Here is a 20,336-nt window from a genome sequence, read left to right on the forward strand (position 1 = left end):
TCTCCCCATGGGCCAACTTTGACAGGTGGGCAGGAGGACCACTCACCTGACAGGTGTGTCGTCCTCTTGCCTGCAGGGATGGGAGAAAGACCTGGCTCAACAGATTATGGGATTTGTAGTCCAGCAAATCCATCAGTTCAATGTCCCTGGGTTATGTGACCGTCTCCCTAGAGCAGAAGTAGCATGAAACAGCTTTGTATTCAACAACATTGCCCAAAGGCAATATGGAGGGCAGGCAAGTCAATCTGCTCACCTGCCTTCAATTTGCAACTAGCCTGGCACCCAAGCTACCTGCCCATGTATGGTAGGTGGCAATATTTTTTAACTAGCTTGATGGGCATGTTTAGCTGGGCATGTTTAGCCTGGAGAAGAGGAGGTTAAGGGGTGATATGATAGCCATGTTCAAATATATAAAAGGATGTCACATAGAGGAGGGAGAAAGGTTGTTTTCTGCTGCTCCAGAGAAGCGGACACGGAGCAATGGATCCAAACTACAAGAAAGAAGATTCCACCTAAACATTAGGAAGAACTTCCTGACAGTAAGAGCTGTTCGACAGTGGAATTTGCTGCCAAGGAGTGTGGTGGAGTCTCCTTCTTTGGAGGTCTTTAAGCAGAGGCTTGACAACCATATGTCAGGAGTGCTCTGATGGTGTTTCCTGCTTGGCAGGGGGCTGGACTCGATGGCCCTTGTGGTCTCTTCCAACTCTATGATTCTATGATTCTATTCTATGATTCTATGATTCTATTCTATGCTATGAAGCTAGGGGCTTGCATTTCCATGTTGCTAGTCTTCCAGCAGGCTAGTAAATAATTCTGTGGGTTCCTTATGTGGGCTTGTTTAGGATATGTATTTGATGCCATACACCACTTTCAGCTAAGATTGAGTATATCCACACCTGTGGCTACTTAGCCTCAAGCGAGAGATTTTGGAGAGGTATGTTGAAAGATGATTAGGCACGTGCCAAGGAAGTGGTGCAGATTTCCAAATCAATTTGTATATTACTGTAGAACAACACAAACATCCATACCCGTAACAGCTGGCTACTAGTAAGTCAGGAAGGAGGATTCTAAGCCGAGCATTTTCCCTGACATGCTGATTTTCTACATGCGGGGATTTGGTTTGTTGAGACCTATAGGCTATACTGAAAAACTCCAACTCATAAGTCATTTGAAGCCTTTTATTTGTTTTCTTTTTGGACACCTAACATTTTCAGAATATTGTTTTTAACAACCAATTAATCCAACAGGGAGGATCATGCCGATTGCAGCAGCTACCCCAAACAGAGCTATGGAGACGGCTTTTGCAGCTGCTCCTGCAACAAAGGAACAAGGAGTTAGTGTCTACTGAGCTGACTCAGGGGTGCAAAGGCTTTGCCCTAAGAACATAGCAAGTGGTCTTATTATACTGGAAGACAGACTGTTCATCTAGCCTAGTGTTGTCAGGTCCGACTAGCAGCTGCTCATCTTAGGGCAGAGGATCTCTGCAATCATCACCTGCTCTTCAAAGCTTTAAATGGAGACAGAGACCAGAGACGGAACCTGCTTGGGACCACTGCGCATGCAAAGTGTGTTTCTCTACACCACTGAGTTCTATTCCCTCCCCAATGAACTATCATGAAACACAAGCTCTCCAGAGTTTATACGTTACCAATTCCAGGTTGTATTATTAGCATTTACTTTACGTTTGGGGGTGACAACAGTGGCGAGGTTTTTGGAGTGTGTTTTTAATCTGTTTTTGAAGAAGAAGATTTTCAGCATGCCCTGATTTTAAGTCAAGTACCTGCAGACAAGGCTGGTTCAAAATTTCAGCAGCCCATGGGACAAATGCGTGTCACCTGCAGCAGAGCGCTCTAGCTGCCAGCTGGGACGCTTGGTATCTGCCTGAAGATGCCAACCCCCCTCCCCATCCCACCTTCTTCTCTCCACATGGTCTGGATCCTTGGTATCTACCCAAAGTTACCAACCTCCCTCTCCCGCAACACAGTCCCTGCTGTGATATCTGGGCCAGTGAAGACCAGATACTTATTCCTGTCAAAGTGGCATTCCACAGGTTGAGATGATGGTCGAGGCCTTACCTGATGAAGAGCGGCCTGCTATCTGGGATACAGCATGGTGATCTGCAGACCTCTTCCGCTGATATGCTGAAAGACAGGCACACCCCAGTTGTTAGGAAGCAATCAAACAATTACACAAGAGGAAAACAATGGAGTTGTTCCTACACCCACCACCACAGATGATGTGTGTTAAGTCCACATTACATTCTAGCACATAGGTAGGCAAACTAAGGCCCAGGGGCTGGATCCAGCCCAATCACCTTCTAAATCCGGCCCGCAGACGGTCCAGGAATGAGAATGATTTTACATGAGTAGAATGTGTTCTTTTGCTTAAAATGCATCTCTGGGTTATTTGTGGGGCATAGGAATTTGTTCATCCCACCCCCCAAATATAGTCCGGCCCCCCACAAGGTCTGAGGGACAGTGGACCGGCCACCTGCTGAAAAAGTTTGCTGACCCCTGTTCTAGCATAACACCTTGGGGTCCTTAGAAATGGGACCATTATTTGAGCAGAAGCCATGTTTTCAAGAAGTGGGGAGGTAGAAAGGTTTTCCTGTATCTCTGGGAAGTAAAAACAGCCCTTTTCAAGTCCAGGGGTGCCAAGTCGAATAAAATATGGAGGGCAGGTAAGCCCCACCCCACATAACCACAAGATACAGCACACAATCACCATTTGAATGGCAATCTCCATCCATTTTAGGGAGGCCCGGCCCTCTCAAATATTATTTGGGGGTGCACAAAGGTACCTCAGCCCTTAGGAGTTGACCAAAGGCATCATCAGGTCAAATATCTTGTTCTCTTTTTCAATTACATTTTATTAAGTTTCAACATTTTTAACATGTACAATCAAAACAATTTTGACTTTTCTTTTTCTCGACTTCCCACTCTGTTTTCCACAGAGTTGTTGCTTCTCCTCTTCTACCGCACCCTTCTGTCTATTATATCATAACCACAGTATTATAATACAGTGGTACCTCGGGTTAAGTACTTAATTCGTTCCGGAGGTCCATACTTAACCTGAAACTGTTCTTAACTTGAAGCACCACTTTAGCTAATGGGGCCTCCTGCTGCCGCCGCACCGCCGGAGCATGATTTCTGTTCTTATCCTGAAGCAAAGTTCTTAACCTGAAGCACTATTTCTGGGTTAGCGGAGTCTGTAACCTGAAGCGTATGTAACCCGAGGTACCACTGTACTGTGAGTTCATCATACCATATACCAAGCATCCTGTTCTCAGAGGCCACCCAAGATGTCCACAGGAAGCCCCCAAAGCACAGGAACATTCTCCCCAACTGCAATTCCCAGCAACAGGTTTTCAGAGTTTTTGAGTCACTCTGACAGTGGAGACCAAACACAGCCATTGTGGCAAACGTACAGCCACATCCCTCCACGAATTTGCATTCGCTGGGATGCCACCGAGATTCTTGCATTACAAGGGAGAAACACTTCTCCCGGATAGGTAGAATGCCTGCCTGATCCAGGAAGGACATGCCAACAGTGTGAGTGACCGGCTTACCTTTGGCTTCAAGAGCGTAGGGTTGAGGTGTCACCTGCCCCCCCTGCAGTTGGCGGGCCCACACCCGGAGCACCTCGTTGAGGGGGTAACGGCAGCGCAGGGTCAGCCTGGAGAGAAAAGCCAGACCTGTACTCTTACACAAGCCATGTGGTCCATTCCAGCACCACCAGAAGAAGAAGAAAAAGACATCATCTCTTCTGGAACATTTTAACCACAGAGCCGCCTCACCTGTACTGGGAGTCCCTGGTTATAACTGGACTTGCTTCCGGAATCAACTCTCTCCTGAAGGTCACTTCGTTCTCGTACACCAAGTAGTTACCGTCAAACTGAAGGGCAGAGAAGAAATTCAGTGCAAGGGGGGAGGGGCTCCATAGTTGGGGAACCCCGAGTTGCAGATTTGTCTCTCTTACAGAGGTGTGTCTGGCCCCTTCATTATGTTGTTTCCATCTGAAGACGCACCCCTTTACACCCTGGTCTCTTGACTGTAGGTAATTTTATTACTGTTGTTGTTGAACTCATAAGCTACCTTTCTGCCAGCCAAGGCGATTTACACTAAAACCACTCAATAAAACAAAGAATGACAAGAGTCCTCCCAGGCCAAATGGGAGCCAATGGTATGTGTTTTCCTTGGCCTGTGGCTCCTTTGCTTCTGCCGCCATTATTGGTCTTTAGCGGCCCCAAGGAAGGTGCTAGAGGAGCTGCCTTAACATTGGTGGCGGTGGTTAATAATACTGTTAATACTATTACTACTAAATAGTATTATTCCTAAATACTATTTTGCTACTAAATTTGTTACTCGCCCTCCACTAGTGGGTCCCAGGGCAGGTTACAAATTTACAATTAAAAGCAATTTACATGGATTACAGTGACAGGAATTGAAAACATGTGTCTCAAGTGTATCTGGCCCAGGTAAAGAAGTGTGTCTCCAGCATTTGTCCAAAGCTGTAGAGTTCTGTCAGGAGCTGGTGGTACGGGTGCTCCCTGCCCTAGGAGCTACCTACCCTCCTTGTGGTGCCACAAGAAGCCACTGGGAAAGAGAAGAGGGCCTTGGACTCATCAGCAGCCACTGGCCCACAATTCTTGTCCCGTAGGTGGGTTTTCCTGGGGTCCAAATCTGGCTTCGTGTCCAGGCCGAGGACCGTGGCCATTATGGTTCCATTGGGAAGACACACTGCAGGAAGAAAGAGAAAACGCAGCGAGCTGCCTTTTACTGAATCAGACCATTGGGTCCATCTGACTTAGCATTGTCAACACTGACCCTCACGCCTCAGACAGGGTCCTAGAGTCCTCCTGTCTCCTTCCCAAAGCCTGGTTAGCACTTGCCCAGCTTTGGGATGGAGGAAGAAGGGCTCTAGGACCCTGCCAGAGCCTTATGCCTGCTTCCCAAAGCCCAACACCTCCTTTACATCTGGCTTTGGGAAGGTGGTATGAGGACTGGCCTCACACAGGGGACCATTTTACCAAGCATGGTAAATTTTTGTTAGAGAGGGGTCAGCCAAAGTTGTTGAGCTTTTTGATGGAACATTATGAGGGGCAGATTATAAGGGGCTGCAGACAGAGCAGATACTCTACCAAGCTAAGGTCCATCTCCAAAATTATTGTTCATCACTTTCTACAAGAAATCTCTCCACTTTTGCCCCTGGCCCTGCCTGCTACAAGCCCACCCCGCTTCCATCAGGGAATGTGGGCCTTGGGTTGAAACAGGTTGCCAAACAAGTCTTACTCTACACAAAATGGAACCGGCATGCCAAATTCCTTACCAAGCAGTTTTCCGGTGGGGAAAATACAGCCAACGGGGAACGCTACTAGTACCGCCGACGTCTTGTTGTCCCTCAGGGTGAAGTCGAGCCGGGCAGTTAGTCCTTGGAGGGAGATATCCTGCGGCGACACACACAAACTCACGTCACACATATCCTATCGGGTCGGCTCCTGCGTCAACTCAAGGCCAAAAGTGGTGGCAGGAGCCTTCTCCCAACTCAGGCCTACCTCATACACCAAGCCAGGTGCCAAAAAGGGGACTGAGAGGTAGTAGTAGCTGCCGTCATCCTGCACAGTGTAGTTCTGCAATGTGGCCAATTCATTTGTCAGCTGCAAATTCCCCACGTACGGGACCCAGTAGCGATCCAAGTTTCCACGGGACATTACCAGTCCAATCCTCCCCGTCTCACAGAAGCCTTCGAAGGTTGGAAGAACTGAAGAATGGTAGGTGAGGAAGAGGGCATCACCAAATATATCTTGCTACATATACAGAAGATGTTACAAAACACAGTTTTGGGACGACTGAGATTTACTTGCGAGAGGGACCATTTTCTCCACAGAGATTCCAGACTTAATTGAATACATTTCATTAGGAATCTTTGTGGTCTCTTTCAGCGATAGGCAACGTGGACACCCTCAAGACGCTGTCAACGACAGCTCCTGTGGTTCCTGACCATTGTTGATGCTGGCCAAGGAGTGTCCAAAATCTAGAGAGCACCATGTTGGATATCCCTAATCTATTATAATGCTTGCAATTACATTGTGCATTTTTTGGGCACACCTGCATGAAATAACTTAAGAGCAGTTCTGCAAGGTGAGGAGGCCAGAGGCCCCTATTCTTAATTCAAGGGCTTAAAACATACAGATGATAAGCACAAACTTAAAAGCAAAAAGGTTTCATATGAGGGAACAAGGCTGTCACTATACATTTAAAGGCTCCCTGATAGAATCCTGGGAACTGTAGTTCATTAAGGGTGCTGGGAAATGTAGCTCTCGGAGAGGGTGAGCTACAGTTCCAAAGACTTTTTGGGAGGAAACCACATGCTTGAAATGTGCTTCAGACATATGGTGCGTACACAGCTCAAATATTTCCAAACTATTGCTTATTTCTGAGAATATCTGTACAGATGTAATTTACACTTGATAGGCAATCGTACTGGATTGACTGAGCAACACTGCATTCCTTCCCATGTATATATTTTAAATTGCTTTGAAAGACAGATACTTCAAAGCTCCTCCCTCTGCTCAAGCAGACTCACCAACATCAGGGACGTCACATTCAATTACCCCAGGGTAGGTGAAAGGCTTGCCCTTTGGGTTCAGGTTGAAGGTGTATTCTAGCCGCAGGGTGTATCTTCTGATGTTGTCATACAGGTACTGGAGAAGAGAAGGGCCCGTTCACAGCACAAAGAAAGCTGGAAGCCCCTCCACCCCTAAGGTTACAAATTCGAATCTCCCATCATTCTCTCCATCCAGCTTGTTATCAGCATGACACTATTTTTTTTTTAACTGTGATGCACTCTACATGGGGCCACCTTTGAAGGGCATTCTGAAACTTCAGGTGGTGCAGCCAAAATATTAACCAGGACTGGTTTTATAGGGAGCACAGTCGTACCTCGGAAGTCGAACAGAATCCATTCCGGAAGTCCGTTCGACTTCCAAAGCACAGCCTCCGATTGGCTGGAGGAAGTTCTTGCAGCCAATCGGAAGCCCTGTCAGACGTTCAGTTTCCGAAGGAACGTTCAAAAACCGGAAAAATTACTTCCAGTTTTCAATTGTTTGGGAGGCAGAATGTTTGACGCCCAAGGCGTTCGGGAGCCGAGGTACGACTGTATGTGACTTGCTTGCTACAGTAGCCTCACCGATTACTGGCTAGTTCCCAGGCACGATTCAGAGTACAGTATGGGTTGTGAGCTCTACAAACACAATTTGAGAACAGGTTATTCAGAAGACTGTGTTCTCCCATAGGAGCCTGCCTGGGTTTAAGCTGCTTGGGAGAAGGCCATCTTTTAAATAAATAATAATATTGCCTCTCCCACCAACATCTGAGGCTCATTTGGCAAGAACTCAAGAGGATGGGATGCAGGTGGCGCTGTGGGTTAAACCACAGAGCCTAGGACTTGCCGATCAGAAGGTCGGTGGTTTGAATCCCCACGACGGGGTGAGCTCCCGTTGCTCGGTCCCTGCTCCTGCCAACCTAGCAGTTCGAAAGCACGTCAAAGTGCAAGTAGATCAATAGGTACTGCTCCGGCAGGAAAGTAAACGGTGCTTCCGTGCGCTGCTCTGGCTCACCAGAAGTGGCTTAGTCATGCTGGCCACATGACCCAGAAGCTGTACGCCGGCTCCCCCGGCCAATAAAGCGAGATGAGCGCCACAACCCCAGAGTCGGCCACGACTTGACCTAATGGTCAGGGGTACCTTTACCTTTACCAAGAGAGGACCCTCTCAGTGGCTATTCTCAGGCTCTGCAACTCCTTGCCATGAGAGGCTTTGCTAGTTCAGTTGTAGGAAGTCGCCTTGTACCGAGTCACACCGTGGTTCCACCCAGCTCAATACTGTCTACACTGACTGGCAGTAGCTCTCGAGGGTTTCAGGGAGGGCCCTACCTGGAGTTGCCAGGATTCAAACCAGGAACCTTCTGCATGCAAAACAGTTACTCTGCTACTGACTTAAGGCCTTTCCCCATGTCTTCTGCTACCAGGCAAATACATGTTTGTTTAAACCAGTCTTTGGCCCATAAGCAGACTTGTAAATAAAATAGTTGGTTTAACTTCTTGTTAAAACTAGTGTTTTACCTACTATGGTTAAAGGTACCCCTGCCCGTACGGGCCAGTCGTGTCCGACTCTAGGGTTGCGTGCTCATCTCGCTCAAGAGGCCAGGAGCCGGCGCCGTCCAAAGACACTTCCGGGTCACGTGGCCAGTGTGACGAAGCTGCAGCTGGCGAGCCAGTGCAGCACACGGAACGCCGTTTACCTTCCCGCTATAAAGCGGTACCTATTTATCTACTTGCACTTAAGGGTGCTTTTGAACTGCTAGGTGGGCAGGAGCTGGGACCAAACGATGGGAGCTCACCCCGCCACGGGGATTCGAACCACCAACCATGCGATCGGCAAGTCCTAGGCGCTGAGGTTTTACCCACAGCGCCACCCGCGTCCCTCTACTATGGTTATGGATAGCCAAATTACAATTGGGAAGGTCTCTTGTTTGTTTGTGTGATGGAGAAGAAATGTAAGCTATTCTAGAAAAGGGGTGGGAACCTCAGGTCCCCAGGGGCCGAACGTGGCCCTCAGCAATCCATGCCACATCCTTCACAGGCCTTATACCCCAAGCGCTTTTGTCTAGCTGGAATATCCCGTACTTAAATTCTGCTTTCCTGGATAGAGGACAGGTGGGCGTAGTAGAAACGAAGCTGCTGTACCAAGGCAAAGTTTACCTTCATCAAGATTGCTCAGAAGGAGAATGCTAAAGGACAAGAGCCCAGAGTAAATGCAAACAGGTCCTTGACTACCTTCCCTGAGTGGAAGAACTGCTACACCTTGCCTCAAAAGCTCAGCAAACACACACACATTCTAGTCTTTCTCTTTCAGAAGACTGTAATTTCCCAACTCAAGATCTACTTTGCAGCAATGAGGACTAGTCTCTTATCATGGCCTCTAAAAACTATACTCTGCACACACACACACACACACACCCTGGCTGCCTGTGCAACAGAAACAATCCTTCAAAGCTGACGGCAAGTTAGGCCCCTACCTCCTGCTCCACCAGGGGGTCAGTGAAAGGGACCTGCAGGATGAAGACCCTCGTGTTGTTGGGGTTGAGGGCTTCGCCCAGGCCGAAACCATGCCCTTTGAGCTCTGCGGGCGTTAAGGCCTTGCCGCCAACCGTGATGGTGACCAGCTCCAAGTCTGGGAGGAAGTTGCCTAGGCTGATGTCAAAGTAACCTCTCTCAGCGACTGTGTCTGGAAGAGAGAAGGTGCATTGGGTAGTAGATGGCGTCAGTTGAGGCGGAGACAAAAGCAGCATTCGAAACTCCCATTGTCCGGCGCATTTTGTGACAGGGAATCTCATTAGTGCGAGCAGTTTCTGAGCTCTAGGCGCAGTGCTGCGCCCAAGATTTCAGATTAAAACTGCAGAGTGGAAGGAAAGGGGGAGCTTTTCCTGCCTCCCCACTTCCAGCTACTTTCTGAAAACTGGAGAAGAGACCTCCTTAAGAATATTAGGGGAGTGGGCAGGGGAAGGACTAGACCATGTGAAAAATGAACACAATATTTATCTGCAGTTCATTCATTTTCAGCATTGTATTCTTGTTATAAAAAAAGTGTGCCTGACATTCCATTGTTGCACCTATAACCTAGCTTTAAGGTGCCACTTAGCTCCTAGCTTTCATATCTCAGTTTCTAACATTGGGAAAAATTGTCCCCCACAGCTCCACTTCCCCCAAGAGAAGGAAAGTTTGCAAGGGCTTATGACCAACGGTAGCCCACATGGTTCCTTCAGATGTACTTTACTCCCATCAGCATGGCCAGTCCTCAGAGTCAATAGGAGCTGAAGTCAGGATGGGCGCCATGGTGGCTGGGAATATTCTAGAAACCTTGCCAAGGCCCATTCTTTGTACCACAATGTTCACTGTTCCCCCCTGTGTACATATTGTGGGGGAGGAGAGCTGTAAAAGAAAGAAAGAAAGAAAGAAAGAAAGAAAGAAAGAAAGAAAGAAAGAAAGAAAGAAAGAGAAAAGCATCTGGCAACCAATGTGCCCCTTTGGTTTCAGATAGTACAGTGGTACCTCAGGTTACAAACACCTCAGGTTACAGACTCCGCTAACCCAGAAGTAGTACCTCAGGTTAAGAACTTTACCTCAGGATGAGAACAGAAATCGTGCAGTGGCAATGGGAGGCCCCATTAGCTAAAGTGGTACCTCAGGTTAAGAACAGACCTCCAGAACGAATTAAGTTTGTAACCAGAGGTACCACTGTACAGGGGTACAAGAGTCTAAAAAGCCCGGTATGCAACTTTTCACAGCCCTCTAGCAGCTATGGGGGCTCATTTACCAGAAGTATTTAGTGTTACCTCTGGAAATGCATACTACTCGATTCTGACCAAACTAAGCCTCCTAGATCAAAATATACGTCAGGTGGTGTGCTATTTGTGAAATATACTGGCATTATTTTCAGCTCTCCTACCCCACCAATAGGGTTGTATCCACCTAAGCTAGTGTTTGTTGCCCCACTGGAATTAATGGACCTATTTGAGCCACAGCCATTCATTTCAACGGGCCTACTCTGAGTAGGGCTAACACTGACTACAACCCCACAGGGCTTCATAGCATGGCATATAAACATCATGTCTGCCCTCAGGCTTTTGCAGGTGCGAACAACATGGGCTCGAGTATAACCACCCCGGTGCTGTCATGAGTGCGGATCATCACGAATGCACAGTAAGAAGGACATCCGGAGGGAACCTCTAAAACTGCATTGAATATGGATGGGTGCATTCATTTTATGTGGTGCTTTTTTAAAAGACACACTAAAAGGTGGACAAGCAAAGGATCAGGGAGCAAAGAAGGGTGAGACGGATGGCTAAGGCAACGTTCAGCTTGCTAGGACGCAACCAGGATTTCAGATGTGAACGCGATTTCTCTTGCCTAGACAGGGGCGTATTTCAAGCTCCGAGAGGAAGGAAGAACAAGGCCTCAGCTTACTGTCAGTCAGCACAGGTGCATGAGGAGCAAACGGTGTGCGGATGGCCTTGAAGCTGCGGTGGCGTGTCCGGTCACTCTCGTCTCCCTGCCACCTGCGGTCCAACAGCAGCTTTATGCTGTAGGTGGTGCCATAGTGGTTGTCAATCACGTCACTCTGGAAGCAAAAAGTGGAGGGGGGATGTTAAAAATGATTCCTGCTTGAAACGCTAGAGAAGATGCTGCTGCTGCTGCCAGTCAGTGGGAACAATATTAAACTAGATGGAGTCTGGTACCAGCTCTGTATAAGAAGCAACCCTTTAAAAGCAAGCCTAGCATTAATCCCCCCACCCCAGAGTCTATTAACCTCCACACTCACCATCTGCAGATAGACTTGCAAAATGCTGCAGGGACAGATTGCTGCCAGACATTAGGATAAACATTTTAACGGTGAGAGAAAGTTTAAGGAATGGCCTAAGAGCAAAAAGAAGTCTTCCTTGGAGGGCAGCCAGATTGCCTTCGTTGGAAGAATATTAGCTACGGCTGTGCCAAAAATAATAACAAAATTCTCCAATTTCTCAAAAGGTTATTTCTTCTGCAAAAGGGGAGATGCCAGGGATTGAACCTGTGACCTTCAGATGCTCTAACACTGAGCTATAGCCCTTTCCAAAACAGCAGATACTGACCTCCATGAGACCTCCTGGGGCCCCAATGGGCACTGTGATGCTGAAGAATTTGGTGTCCGCCAGGAAGCTGTATCCATTTGTCAGGATGGTGGCTGCGTCAATCACACGCCCATCCAAGCCCATCTCGACAGCTTCATCTCTATACAGATGAGGGAATCTCACCAGGGATGGCAAGATCCGCGGGGTCCCCCACCTTAAGGTGGTGGTGGTGAAAATTGGGAGATCTGCAAGAGACAGAGATTCCCTTTGTTATTGGCACTGCATCACATCATGAAGGGTTCGCCAAAGATGTGAGCCAAATTTGAAAGGTGGGAGGGACCTCGCAATCACCTGGTGTCACAATGGGGTCAGTTGATTAGATGCTTTGAAGTCCCCCGAAATTGGGACTTCAAAGCACCCCACAGGGCTTCCAAAGAGCCCTGCATGATGCTTTAAAGCAGGGTTTCCCAAACGCAGGTCTCCGGCTGTTTTTGGACTACAATTCCCATCATCCCTGACTACTGGTCCTGCTAGCTAGGGATGATGGGAGTTGTAGTCCAAAAACAGCTGGAGACCTGAGTTCAGGAAACACTGTCTAAGCCTGCTTTCTTCAGTCATTTGCTGTGCAGAGCGAGTTTGCCTTTGATCCTGTGGGGAATTTGCTCACACAGCTCAGCCAACAGGCTTCGGCTCTAACATCCAAATAGATTTCACTGTCCCCGTATCCATTGCACCCAGATTTTGATGCCACTGCAGACAGAGCACATAGTCACAGCAAAATGAGAATCTTCAGCAGCATGTAAAGCAGAGGTAAATGCCCTGGAATCGATGCCAGACATTAAGAATAGGGACAAGTCTATTGAAAAAGAGTGCCGTCATCTTTAATCCATTAAAACAGAGCTGGGCAAGGGCCGCATTCCCTTATATATTGCCTTCCGGGGGGCCACATGGGGGGGGGGAGCCAGAGACAGGACTAGGAGGAGGAGCAGGTATAACTGTGTTTTTTGCCACCCACCCACACACACACACATATATACACACAAAAGAGGTTTACAGGTACATATATATCTCCATAGTAGCAGACAAACAAGAGGCATCACTGCTCAAGGATACTTCCCATCCTGGAAAAAACACACGAGGCAGCTGGTGAGAGGGGCATGACCTGCAAAGAGTCCCCCAAGGGCCAGGTAGGAAGGCCTGGAGGGCCAGATCCGGCCCCTGACTAAGTCCCAGTGTTAAATGTCGAAGGCAATGCAAAAGCAGAGAGACTCACTGATGGGACAGGCAAGAGCGGTGTCTACCATGAGGATCATCCAGGCCTGCTTGTAGAAGACTGTGGCCCGTGCCACCTCCACTTCCAGGCCCTCGACCTGCAGAGGAAATTGATAGTAAGGATGTAAGGTTAAAGCTCCAGCACTGAAACGTAGCAGGCCAGGCAGGCAGCAACACCATTAGGGAAGGACTTCATTTGTCATTATTATCTTCCTCATTCCCCAGCCCCAGGGCGGGCTACAGCATTAAAACCCAACATTAAAAATGGTATAAAACAACCCTTAGCCCTCCAGATGCTGAGTTCTTAACCGGCCGCATGGCTGGGGAACCTGCAGCCCTCTGGACACGACTGAACCACAACTCCCATCAGCCCCAGCAAGCACGGCCAATAGCCAGGGATGAGTGGAGTTGTAGTCCAGCAATGTTTGGATGGCCACAGGCTCCACACCCCAGATCTGATAATTGTATGGACTCACTTAAAAACCCCAAAATGCTTTAAATATATAATTTTTATTAAATTTTTCTGTTTTAGAATTTAAAATACTCATTTTACATCCTTAAGATATCAATGACTTCCCTTCTCTTTCCATGTTTCATTTTACGCAACATAAAGTCCCTGCATCTTTTACAAAAACGGTACCATTCAGTATTTAGAAGAAGAAGAAGAAGAGTTTGGATTTGATAACCCGCTTTATCACTACCCGAAGGAGTTTCAAAGCGGCTAACATTCTTCTTTCCCTTCCTCCCCCACAACAAACACTCTGTGAGGTGAGTGGGGCTGAGAGACTTCAGAGAAGTGTGACTGGCCCAAGGTCACCCAGCAGCTGCATGTGGAGGATTCCATTATAGCATCCATCAAAAACTGTTGAATTTATCTTAATGCTGCCAGCATTTTCAGCTGCATACAGTTATTTCCCATATCTTCAATAAACGTTTCCAATCTTCTTTAAATGGATGTTCTTGTTTCGTTTTGTGGGGGGGGGGGAACAAAGTGCTTTAGAGAACTTGCTGCGCTCTTTTGCGAGTGCACTGCTGATGCAAGTTAAGTGGAAAATTATTTAACTAGGAACGTGAATCGCAGTGACCCAGAGGGCAAGGATATCTGAGCTAGTCTGGTTCTTTTCACGAAGGAAAGCAATCTCCCTTCCGGCACCAGACACTGAGCACCACACCATAGTTAGGCAGTATGCTTGGTAGCCATTAATCCTTCCACAGACACAGATGTTTTCTCTTTGGGGAAATTAATCCTGTGTCCAGTCAGCGCTTCCCCTGTGCACCTCTGCTTTGGGGCTTGAGGCTGACCTGGCAGGGAGCAGAGTAGCAGCAGTCCTGCGTCCGTGTGAGATGAGGGATAAATCAAGTCCAGAGACATTCCGTTTCTTATCTCTAGAAGCGTTTATTTACAAGCCATAAATCAGTCACATTCCATCGGAGCTTTCCGGCATCTTTCCCGTGCTCCAAAAGCACACACGCAGCCTCTGAGCTGTGCTGCGTCTCTCAGTCTCACTCAGTCAGAAGTGAAAGCAACTCTCACAGACAAAGACTCTGATGCACTTCCCTGCAGTCAAGCTCTTCCCAGATACAGGACACCACGGAGTTTTAACCCTGTCAGTTCAAAACTCCACATTCTCTCTCTTTCTCCTTACCAGGGATACTTCAGTCTGCTGGGTTCCGTAGGGAGTGCGGAAAAGGACGCGGGTAGCCGTGGTGTTGACACCGTAGCCCAAGGCATGTGCTTCGGTGGCCATCATGTTCTGCAGGGAGCCGTTCTGATAGTGGAACGCCACCTGCCACACCTGGTTCACAGCCCCTTGGGCCTACAAAAGGCAAACCCACGTGGGGAGAGTTTAAACAGCGACTGGAATCAACCCACTTGCCTTCCCAATGACACACAGGGCCTCTGGGCTGGGGCAGGTACCTCAGAAAGGTCACTTTGGTGTTGCTAATACAGCAGTCGGCCTTCACCCCCGGAAGCGCACTCCATTGTCTCTCGAGACAGACAGATGCCAGCCACAACTCCCATGAGGTTCAGCTAGCTTGGCCGATGGTGAGGGATGATGGGACTTGTAGTCCAACATCTCAAGGGTCCCCCCCATACCCAATTTGAGAGGGCCAATGGAGGACATTTTGGTGCCTAAGTCAGAAAACAAGATAGTGCCCTCCCCACAGAAGCTGACCAGGTTGACTGTTCGGCTGGGCTGGGGAAAGGGCAGAGCCATTCACTGCCCCAGAGGGCATTAGCTGGCTTAGAGGGCGCATGGCCAACAGCCTGGCACACACCCACAGCTCTGTCCTCCAATACCTTGCAAATATTCTCTGTCTCTTGGCATCTGCTGCCTGAAAGAGCAGCTACCTCATGTGGTCTAATGGTAGGGCTGGCTCTGGACAACACTAGCTCATTATTTACTTCCCTGAAGAGATCCATCCAGCCTTCTTCTGCTTCCCCCTTATCAAGAATATTTTCCGCTACTCCCTTTGTCCCTCAAAATCCTTACCACAGGCCACACTGCAATCCAGTCTTCATTCAGAGCCTCGCTAGCTATTCCTGGGACTGCCCGTCGGACGGAGACCTGCAACCACAGCCCTGTGTTAGTCCATAAGAGCATCCAGTACAGAACTCTCAAGGTGCAGTTCCCAAGAGCCATGACAGAGATGGTCAGATCTGGGAGAGGTTTTGCAGCACCATTCTTCTCTAGATCTGAAAGACTGCCTTCGCTAACACATCCCCCGCCGGCACTTTTATGAATAGCTCCACCCTGCTCATAAGCTCAACTGCAAGATCAAGCAGCTGTGCAGGCAGGAGATGGGGCCTTCTCGGTGGTGGCCCCATTTTCAGTGGTTGCTGGTGCCCATTTGGAACCAGTAGGGCAGAAAGCAGGGAGGCCAAGAATAGGAGAATCCAGAACCAATGATAGAAGAGCCAACCAATTCCAGTTTTCATAGAATTGTAGAGTTGGAAGGGGGCCGAGAATCAGCTTGTCCAGCCCCCCCGCAGTGCAGGAACATGCAGTTGCCCCATAAGGGGATGAAACCTGCAACCTTGGCATTATTAGCACCACACTAACCAGCCAAGCTATCCAGTTTCATTCTCTGAGTTGTACAAGGGCTATACAGACTAAGGAGCATGAACTTCCTCTCAAGTGATTTGCACACTGTTACTTCGCTACGGGCTTTCAAAAGGGTCTTGGGAGGGGGGAACCTTTTTTGAAATGCTTTTTCTTAAAATGGCAGCAGGAAGCTCACAGTGGTATGTTGCAAGTCTGTGCGCTGCGCTTAAGCTGCTGCTTTAAATGATTGTTTATTGAAATGCAATATACTGCATTTCTAATTACCTTATGCAAGAGCTTTGTCCTTGCAATACTTAAAACTATCAATAAAAATAGATAGGAGCAAGGGAGCCAGCTCAATAGTTTGCCACTCAAAATCAGTCTTCCTTCCACCTCCACTCACCTCCATGTAGTTTTCCTCACAGACGATCTCGCGGGGGCTCCATGGGGCACCAAGGGGGCAGTTCATAAAGACGTCGTAAGTGGCCGTCAAGTTCTCTGGACTGGTTACCTCCACCTGGAGCTGGAGGCTGAACTCCTGGTCAAACTGGACAGAAAGGAAATCTCATTTTCTTCCCCACTTTTCAAGTTCGTCCCCTCAGTAGCAATTGCCTGCCCTAGGCTGCATCCATACCATAACATTCAAAGCACGCTGATACCATTTTAAATGGCCACGATTTCCCCCAAATAATTCTGGGAGCTGTAGTTTGTTAAGGGTGCTGAGAGTTTTTAGGGGACCCCTCATCCCCTCAAAGTACTACAATTCCCAAAGCGGTTTAACAGTCAGAACCTCTTCACAGGAAACTCTGGGAATGGTAGTTCTGTGAAGGGAACTACAACTCTAAGAATCCTGTGGGTGAAATCACGACTATTTAAAGCGGTATTATAGTGCTCAGCTTCTACGGTGTGAATGTGGCCTAACACTCTTGAACTTTTTATCTCCGCATGAACGACAAAATCACCATTGTGGGCACTGCAATGTTTTGTTTTGGTTTTGGTTTTGTTATTAAGTTTCTGTGTTACAAACAGTGCTATTTTTCTAGAGAAAGAGGTGCCAAAACTCACCATGAACACCTCTTTCTCTTAGAATGGCAATGGCGCCTACCTGAGAAGTGCCAAAACTGAGTTCCGGTGAGTTCCACCTGAAAAAAGCCCTGGTTACAAATGTAAATTTCACCTTTCTACAGCAGGTCACAAAGACCCACACTCTGGCTCCTCCATCCAGGAAGAAACATTACAAAGTTTAAGCACATTTCAGCCAGGCGAGAATGCTCCTTAAAAATGGCTGATCTGTGGTGGTGCTCTGGGGCAGATAATGAGGATTAAAGGTAAAGGGTAAAGGGACCCCTGACCATTAGGTCCAGTCGTGGCCGACTCTGGGGTTGCGGCGCTCATCTCACTTTACTGGCTGAGGGAGCCGGCGTACAGCTTCCGGGTCATGTGGCCAGCATGACTAAGCTGCTTCTGGCGAACCAGAGCAGCGCACGGAAACGCCACTTACCTTCCTGCTGGAGCGGTACCTATTGAACTACTTGCATTTTGACGTGCTTTCGAACTGTTAGGTTGGCAGGAGCAGGGACTGAGCAACAGGAGCTCACCCCATCACAGGGATTCGAACCGCCAACCTTCTGATGGGCAAGTCCTAGGCGCTGTGGTTTAACCCACAGCACCACCCGCATCCCTAAAGAGGATTAGAGAGCCGCATTTGGACCCTGGGCCTCACCTTGGCTTAACAGATGGGAAAGGGGGACAAATCACATGGCAGGTTCAGAGGTGCACAGATTCTCTCCTGCCTGCTGGCATTTGACACCAGCAACACTGGACCAGGGTTAACTTTAGCCGCACCCAGCAAAGTACCGGTACTTATCAGGCTGCAGAAAGAGAGATGATGGCAATAGGATGAAACCCAAGTCCTGCCCATTTCCTGCTGTCAGTCAGTGTCGACAACACTGTGTTAGATGGACCAATGGTTTGACTTGGAATAAGGCAGCTCCCTCTGTTCCCTCTCCTATTTTGCCATGATCGCATTGTAGGTCCTACAACATGACCCCTGCCCCTTCCGAAGGGTTTAGCAGCATAGCCGATCCTGTAACAGAGTTTTCCTGCCTGCCATCCAGGCAGGGCCAGACTGAATTTGAGACTACCTGCCTGGAAAGCAGCAGAGTAAGATTTAAAAAATAAAAATAAAGTGCATTATGTATCCTGCACCATTAGTTATGCCCCAGTTGTTGCACGATTCAAGCATGCCAGTTTGCTTTTTAAACAAGTTTACAAAGACACCATTAGCACGAAAGTGAACCGCCTGCTTACCGAATTGCGGACCGAACAGGCCAGGAAGGAAACTCTTATCTCAGGGTTGCCATACAAGTCGGTGCCACTGGTGAAGCCACACTGAGAGGCAACATGCCCCGTCACGGGGATGCGCTGTCTCTGCTCATCTACGGAGAAGAGGAAGGAGGTTAATTCTATCGGGTAAAAAAAATCAGGACACACACACACCACACACAAACACCCTCCCAATAGACCTTCCTGCGTCATGCCTCAGCAGGGATGCATGAACAGAGTACCCTGTTTCAGGAACCCAACAGGGATGGGTAAACTTTTTGAGTCTGAGGGAAGCCTCAGGGCTGCCTTCCAAGGGCCACATGCGAGTGGTGGGCAGGGCCAGAGGTATGGGTGGGTGGAGTAAAGTATGCACATTTTAGCTCTGAATGGTAGGTGAATTTCTACACACACACACACACACACACACACACACACACACACACTTCCCTATGCTCCATCCAGGAAGGCAAGAAGCATTGTCAGAATTCAGCACCAGGCAATAAACACTCAAGGAGGGTACAACAGAGCGGAGAGTCCCAAGGGCCAGGCAGGGATGCCCAATGGGCCACATCCAATTCCCTGAGCCTGAGGTTCCCCAGCCCCAGTTGACACTGTTTTCAGCAAGAAAATTTGCACTGGCAGAATTTCCTTCTCTTATGCCGCTAACCAGCCGATTCAGTCTCTTGGCAATCCACTGGGGGAGGGGCTGATTCCATATGGCAGAAGTTACTCTGGTACCCCAAGATACCACTTACGTACTTGTGATTTCCAGGGTTCAGTTTCAGCCACTAGTTAGCTTGGGGGGAAAGTAAAGAGTGCCTCTGAGCATGTGCAGAGAACTCCTTTCCTACCACAGGGAAATCACAGCCAGCCTTCGTGTGCCTGGGATCAGGAGTGAACCTTTGACCACAGCCTTCCCCGATATTCACTCCAGATGTTTTTGGACTACAATTCCCAGCAGGCATGCTGGCTCAGGCTGATGGGAGTTGTAGTCCAAAGGACCCAAAGGCACAATATCAAGAGACGGCTTTCTTAGCACTTCTCCCTTTCAAGGGAAACGCTCCGCACTTACTGAAGACGCTGTAATGCCACAAATTCTGGCCCAAGGCAGCCTTGTCCATCCATATCCAGAAATAACGGCCCCGACATTCTGTCCGCGCGGCACCTTCCGGGAAAGAAAATGTTTCTCTATCAAGGAAAGGCCCGCAGACACTATATATCCCAGCTGCCCTTCTGCTCCAACAAGCAGGCAAACACACTCCTCCCTCACATCCACTTTAGGAGTGGGGTTCTGGATCTGGTCAGTAGGCTGGATCCTGATCCCTCCCCCCTCCACAGACCACTTCAACAAAGCCGCAGGTCTCTCATCTCTTCTTTAGACACTACCGCCAGGGCTATACACATAGGAATCCAGTCACAGACCAGCAGATCCAAGTGCATACGGGTTGACAGAACAGTATCGAAGGGTACTGAATTCCACTGCTAATTGTTGCATTAGGGAGCTGTGCTGTTCAAGAAACTCTGAGCAGACATGTTGGGGAGATGCCCAAAGTAGCTTTTTCCCAAAATACAGCCCATGTTTCTCAAACTTGGGTCCCCAGCTGCTGTTGGACTACAAGTCCCATTATCCCTAACCACTGGTTCTGCTAGCTAGGGGTGATGGGATTTGTAGTCCGACCATAGCTGGGGACCCAAGTTTGAGAAACACTTTAATATTAAAGCCGATATTTGCACCACACAAAGGAGATGGTGAGAATGAAGAACATTTGCCAACCCACCCACACCCTCCCTCTTAGTTTTACTCTCAAGCGCATTGGCAGAAAGACCTGATGCTCACCTGGGGGGAAGGGTATCGACTCCACCGCTTGGGACAGAAACATACAAAGCAGGGCTAACCTAAATAAGGAAACCAAGAGACAGAAATTGAATCAGTTTGGCTTTTACTTTAAGACACAGGACAGAGGTTATGAGAGCATCACACACCACAGCCCCATTTGAGTAGGGAAGGGTGCAAAATCAGCAACTG

At 48.4% G+C, this 20,336-nt stretch overlaps 1 protein-coding gene across 3 annotated transcripts in view; it reads right to left on the bottom strand.

Moving 5' to 3' along the window:
• Window positions 1-1,164: 1,164 nt before the first annotated feature.
• LOC310691363 (uncharacterized protein) overlaps window positions 1,165-20,336 on the bottom strand; it is a 23,818-nt gene continuing 4,646 nt past the window's right edge. Inside the window, exons 2-19 of one of the 3 annotated variants that reach the window (XM_083471139.1) lie at window positions 20,148-20,206; window positions 19,383-19,475; window positions 18,296-18,423; window positions 16,389-16,532; window positions 15,434-15,508; window positions 14,585-14,755; window positions 12,940-13,036; window positions 11,688-11,911; window positions 11,026-11,179; window positions 9,078-9,286; window positions 6,586-6,703; window positions 5,555-5,760; window positions 5,329-5,446; window positions 4,570-4,739; window positions 3,797-3,894; window positions 3,569-3,675; window positions 2,076-2,141; window positions 1,165-1,313 (exon numbers count right to left, since the gene is read on the bottom strand). In XM_083471139.1, coding sequence (XP_083327265.1) covers window positions 1,225-1,313; window positions 2,076-2,141; window positions 3,569-3,675; window positions 3,797-3,894; window positions 4,570-4,739; window positions 5,329-5,446; window positions 5,555-5,760; window positions 6,586-6,703; window positions 9,078-9,286; window positions 11,026-11,179; window positions 11,688-11,911; window positions 12,940-13,036; window positions 14,585-14,755; window positions 15,434-15,508; window positions 16,389-16,532; window positions 18,296-18,423; window positions 19,383-19,475; window positions 20,148-20,206 — 2,326 coding nt within the window. In that variant the 3' untranslated portion in view covers window positions 1,165-1,224. Of the gene's footprint in view, window positions 1,314-2,075; window positions 2,142-3,568; window positions 3,676-3,796; window positions 3,895-4,569; window positions 4,740-5,328; window positions 5,447-5,554; window positions 5,761-6,585; window positions 6,704-9,077; window positions 9,287-11,025; window positions 11,180-11,687; window positions 11,912-12,939; window positions 13,037-14,584; window positions 14,756-15,433; window positions 15,509-16,388; window positions 16,533-17,162; window positions 17,427-17,708; window positions 17,800-18,295; window positions 18,424-19,382; window positions 19,476-20,147; window positions 20,207-20,336 lie in introns of those variants that run through there. The other 2 variants (XM_083471140.1, XM_083471141.1) reach the window with 2 other exon arrangements.

The sequence above is a fragment of the Podarcis liolepis genome (genome assembly GCF_965112155.1).
Source record: "Podarcis liolepis genome assembly, chromosome: 13".
NCBI classification, from domain to species: Eukaryota; Metazoa; Chordata; class Lepidosauria; order Squamata; family Lacertidae; genus Podarcis; species Podarcis liolepis.